The sequence below is a fragment of the Saprolegnia diclina genome (assembly GCF_000281045.1).
Source record: "Saprolegnia diclina VS20 unplaced genomic scaffold supercont1.91, whole genome shotgun sequence".
In the NCBI taxonomy this organism is placed as follows: Eukaryota; Oomycota; class Saprolegniomycetes; order Saprolegniales; family Saprolegniaceae; genus Saprolegnia; species Saprolegnia diclina.
In genome coordinates, this window is record NW_008246158.1 from 37,497 (window position 1) to 42,161 (window position 4,665).

Genomic DNA, 4,665 nt, shown 5'->3' on the forward strand with positions numbered 1-4,665 from the left:
AACCCGACTTGCATCAAGCCCGAGATCTTGTCCAAGGTGGCTTCCAGCACGGCCGTCTCAAAGCCTTGTTCCTTGGCAAACCGCTGCTGCTCGCTACCGATGCTGAGGTGCTGGCCGAGCGGCGACTCGGCGAGCTGCTTGATCGTCGCCATCTAGCATTTAGGCGTGGAGTATATGTATGTTTCGTCAGTTCTACCATGCGCTCGATGGGGTTGAGGACGATGATGCGGGCGACGTGGACGAACGAGAGCGACGCAATGACGAGGACGCCGAGGATAAACACTGTGCGGTAGATGCTCGAGATGGCCGTGGCTTTGGCCACTGTGGCAATGTCAAACCAAACGACCGACTGACACGCCAAGGACGAGAGCACGGGGTCGGCGACGATGTCCGAGCCGTTCCACGCTGCAAAGCAGCCCGTGGATGTGATCGACCGGAGCTCGTTGACGCGGTACATGTCGAGGACGGCGGCTTGTGTCGGCAGAATTTTGGCCATCTGCGCCGTCGAGACCTCCGTCTTTGGAAACGAAAACGAGGTAAAGAGCCGGCCGAGCTTGTCGCCAGTGATGTTGTGGAGCGTGAGGTACACGACGTCGTCGGTCGTGTAGTAAAACCAGCTCTACACATTTATGAATAGAACAACCGTAGTAACACAGAGTACCCCAAAGGTGTTGAGAAAGATGGGCTGAGTCGAGACATCGGCCGGCGTTGTCGACATTTGGTGGATCAAGTCAAAGCCACGCGACTCAAAGAGGTTGAAGGGCTCGTTGTAGCCGCCGTCAAAAGCCGGGAGCACAAAGCAGAGGAAGAGCACGATCATGACAACGCGGCGGGTGGTCATTTCCGCCATGCGTCCGCCGGTCTTGCTCTCGACGATGACGAGGTCCGACTCTTCCGTGCTGTGCTTCCACTTGATGAGCTTGACGATGCGGACGAGTCGGATGACGCGGACGACGCGGACGATGCGCCCGGCCTTGGCGCCTGCTTGCGAGACGCTCGAGACCGTCTCGGCGTCGGTCAGCGGGTTCCAAATGAACCCAATGTCGGGCAGAAGCGAAAAGGTTGCGAGAACGTCGAGGTAAAAGTAGAACGAGAGGAGGTAGTCGTGTTTGCAGCGGCACGAGAGGCCAAACTCGACGAGGAAGAGGAGAAGACAGAGGAACGCAACGACGTAGAAGCCCATGTCGGCGCTCTTGCTGAAGAAGGCAGCTCGAAAGTCATCGGCAAAGAGGCAGTAGAGCGTGATGAAACTCATCAAAGCGGCGTACGACTTGTTTTCGAGGAGCGCCATGCCGCGGCGCTGAAAGGCGGTGATGGGCGCGATCGTGCCTTCCGGGTGCACCTTGGACTTGCTTTGGTTGGGCAACAGCCGGTGCGTCGTGCCCTTGGGCGTGAGGTTGACGACGGTACCGGACATGGCCATCGTCGGCAGTGCCTTTGTGAGCGAGTTGGTGTTGCGAGTGGGCGCGCGTGCGATCCTGTCGGGTTGGTTGTCGGGGGAGATCTTGCGCATCGCCAGATCCGCAGTTGAGGGAGCAGTTTCGTGCCCCAGCATTCAAAAAGCAATCTAAATTGGGAAAGGCGCCAACGATTCTATATTCAAATATCCGGTTGTACCGGTTTCGAAAACAGGTCCCTTCCGGGGTGAGCTGGTAGGAACTTTTGTATTGAATGCGAAGCGTTGATTAACGGTATTGCGACGACGCTTGCTGCGGTCTTCGCGCGCTTCTGCAATCGCACCTAACTGGAAAGTTGCGTGAATTTCGGTTAAGTACGCAGGCGCACTTCAGCGCAATTGTTTTACTTTAATCAACTATAACGTCCGGGGATGTGACAGCACTTAACAGGGACTATCAAATCGCACTTTACGGGACAGGTTTCGCGCGATGCGATTGGCTTAGACCAATGCAACTGCGTTGCATTTGCCAAAATGGCTTGAATTATAGCCAATGGGTTGGCCAGAAAATACGAATTAATCCCCTGGGATGCTGGTACACCACGTAAACGTTCCTACCAGGAAAATGGCTCTTGAGTTTGAGTTGAAGATTTTTTAGTTTAGCCAGTCCCCGCTCCCAGCTCTTCATCGAGCCGAATACAAGGTGCGTCAGCAAAGAAAACATACCCTCCTACCCCCAAGTGCAATGGCCAGCGCGGTGACGCCATCGTTGGCGAGACTATTCCGCAGGCTTCGCTGGGCATCTCAAAAGAACACGATTTCACTATTTCAGGTTGATATTGCACACTCTATTTCTCTTCATACACTATTGTGCAAGTCATTAGGACACTATTCACGTGAAATCCATCGATTTGGATACTAATTGCGGTGGCGAGCATTCGACAAGATGCTGGCTTCCGCCCGACGATCCATGTACACGCCGTCGGCCTTCCGCGAGGTGGGCACGGACCGCGTGCACGAGATCCTCTCTCGCTATCCCTTGGCGACGCTCGTCGTACCGCAGGCCGCCGGCGAGAGTCCGCTCGTGAGCCACATCCCGCTGCTTCACGTAGGGAACGAGCTCCATGGGCATGTCCCCAAGGTCAACGCCATCGCGCGCCTCGAGGGCAGCGTGCGCGCGCTCGCCATCTTCCAGGGCCCGAACGCGTACGTCTCGCCGTCGTGGTACGAGACCAAGCAGGCCACGGGCAAGGCCGTGCCCACGTGGAACTACATTGCGGTGCACGTTCACGCATCGCTGCGTATTGAGCGCGATCGCGACTGGGTCCTGCGCAACGTGAGCGCGCTCTCGGACACACACGAGGCGAAGATGGAGGCGCCGTGGCGCGTGGACGAGGCGCCAACCGCGTACGTGGACAAGCTGCTGCGGAGCATTGTCGGGCTGCGCCTCTCGATCGAGTCGGTGGAGAGTCAATTCAAGCTCAGCCAGAACAAAGAGGCCGGCGACTTTTTCGGCGTCGTCGACGGACTGCGATCGACGCCCGACCACGCCGGTGGCAACGACGTTGCTGCGTGGATGGAGCGCGTCCAAGACGAGATTCGCAAGTAGATTTCGCGTACTGGTCAAGCGATTGTACTGCAGAAAGCACTTGTACAAGGTAGCGCCGTAGCTTTATAACCATTTACTAGTGCGTTCTCTAAACCCTCGATCTTGTTGTCGTGGGTAGGCTTACCCAGGGACCCTTGCGGATGAGGCCCGTGATCGCGTCAAGTTGAAGTGGTTGTGGGGGCTCCCCAAGCCCGCGATTGTGATTTGCTAAAATCCCAGCAACGCGGGCATTTATTGGTTGGAAATCAGAAAAATAGCGCGATGCCATTGGTCCATTTTCTCCACGCAATGCCACAGCGCGACCGGGCCGACCGCCCGCGGCTCGTGTACAAGGAGTCGCTCATCCTCGGCGTCGGCGTCGGCCTCTTCGTGCAAGAGAGCGTGGGCGCAGGCGAAGTCGTGGCGCTACCCGCCTTAACGCAGCCGGTCGAGGAGCCCAAGTCGCTCGCCGCCAGCGTGGTCGCGGCGCCGCCCGTCGAGGTCCGCGAGTCGCTGATCGCAGGCGTTGGGCTAGGCCTCTTTGCAGTGACCGATCTCGTGCCCGGCGATGTTGTCTCTGTGCCTAGCGCCAGTAGAGTGCGACTTGCCGCTGACGATGCTGCGCGTCGTGCCAAGGTCAAGCCAGAGGATCGCAAACCAACTCAGCGAGCGCCCAAGAGGAAAGCGCAACCAACGGTACTTGCTAACTCGGATGCCTCGGAGTCAGAAGCCTCGGCGCCCATGCGAACGTCCGCCACGACCAAGCGGGCAGGCAAGCGACGGCTCTTGACGCTGGACGACGCCGATCAGCGTCGCAAGCATGGCGCTCCGACGATCGTAGTGCGTGAAAGCTTGATTGCGGGCGTGGGCTTGGGCGCGTTCGCAGCCGACGATTTTGAGCCGGGCGACGTCCTCGGGGCCCTGGACGAGGCCAAGGACTCGTGGAACGAACCGTTCGAGACTTTATTTTCGACGGCCCCTGCCCCCGCCGGCGCCCCTGTCCTCGACGACTGGACACACTTGGTGTCCGCGCCTGAGATGCAGTCGGCCCACCGCGCGATGCTGTGTCGGAACCCGGCTGTGCCCGACCATGGGTGGCTGCGGCTCACGAAGAAGCAGCTGATGCTGCTGCTCGAGAACGACGACGACGACACGATCTTGAACGTGCCGCTGTCCATCAAGAGCCTCGCCCTACGCCTCCGTAGCGATAAGACGTTGTAACATGTATTCTCAAGTGTTAGCAGAGTTGTCTCGAAGTATGTACATCCGCCGCTCAGTAGCCGTCGAGGTCACGGACTCCTTCCCAGTCGTGTGGAGCGTTGTAGTCGAAGCTCTTCATGTAGCTCATGACGTGCGACACGGGGCCGTCGCCCGGCCGCAGCTCGAGGGCTTGGTTGAAAGCCATTTTGGCCCCGCGCCAGTCGCCATGGAGGTAGAGTTCGACGCCGTTGGACGCCGCTTCGAGAAAGGCCGGGTCCAGACCCTCGCGGATCTCCTTGTACTCGGCGTCGTTCTCAAAGTCCACGGGCACCTGCACTTCTTTGCCCCGCTTGTCGAGCTCAAACCTACACTCTAGCTTGAGTTCAGCGACAATTTTGAGCTTGGTACTTTGGCGTCGCAAACCCCGGCTTGGGGTTGGTCACGTCAAACGTGTAGACTGTCAGCGGCGTGTCCACCCTAC

At 58.5% G+C, this 4,665-nt stretch overlaps 4 protein-coding genes across 4 annotated transcripts in view; 2 read left to right on the forward strand and 2 right to left on the reverse strand.

Moving 5' to 3' along the window:
• Positions 1–1,554, reverse strand: part of SDRG_15399 (hypothetical protein) — a gene marked incomplete at its 3' end in the record, with an annotated part of 7,266 nt that extends 5,712 nt beyond the window's left edge. Inside the window, exons 1-3 of the mRNA XM_008621570.1 lie at positions 662–1,554; positions 197–619; positions 9–152 (exon numbers count right to left, since the gene is read on the reverse strand). Of these exons, the coding sequence (XP_008619792.1) occupies positions 9–152; positions 197–619; positions 662–1,513 (1,419 nt within the window). The 5' untranslated portion in view covers positions 1,514–1,554. The remainder of the gene's footprint in view (positions 1–8; positions 153–196; positions 620–661) is intronic.
• A 766-nt stretch (positions 1,555–2,320) lies between these two features.
• Positions 2,321–3,102, forward strand: SDRG_15400 (hypothetical protein). Its single transcript, XM_008621571.1, has one exon. The coding sequence runs from the start codon at positions 2,343–2,345 to the stop codon at positions 3,003–3,005; it is 663 nt and encodes a 220-aa protein (XP_008619793.1). The 5' UTR covers positions 2,321–2,342; the 3' UTR covers positions 3,006–3,102.
• A 191-nt stretch (positions 3,103–3,293) lies between these two features.
• SDRG_15401 (hypothetical protein) lies at positions 3,294–4,205 on the forward strand (the record flags this gene model as incomplete). Its single annotated transcript, XM_008621572.1, has 2 exons — positions 3,294–3,576; positions 3,712–4,205. 2 exons carry the CDS (start codon positions 3,294–3,296, stop codon positions 4,203–4,205), a joined length of 777 nt encoding a protein of 258 aa, XP_008619794.1.
• Positions 4,206–4,257: 52 nt separating this feature from the next.
• Positions 4,258–4,665, reverse strand: part of SDRG_15402 (hypothetical protein) — a gene marked incomplete at both ends in the record, with an annotated part of 2,696 nt that continues 2,288 nt past the window's right edge. The window contains 2 exons of the mRNA XM_008621573.1: positions 4,258–4,549; positions 4,593–4,661. Of these exons, the coding sequence (XP_008619795.1) occupies positions 4,258–4,549; positions 4,593–4,661 (361 nt within the window). The remainder of the gene's footprint in view (positions 4,550–4,592; positions 4,662–4,665) is intronic.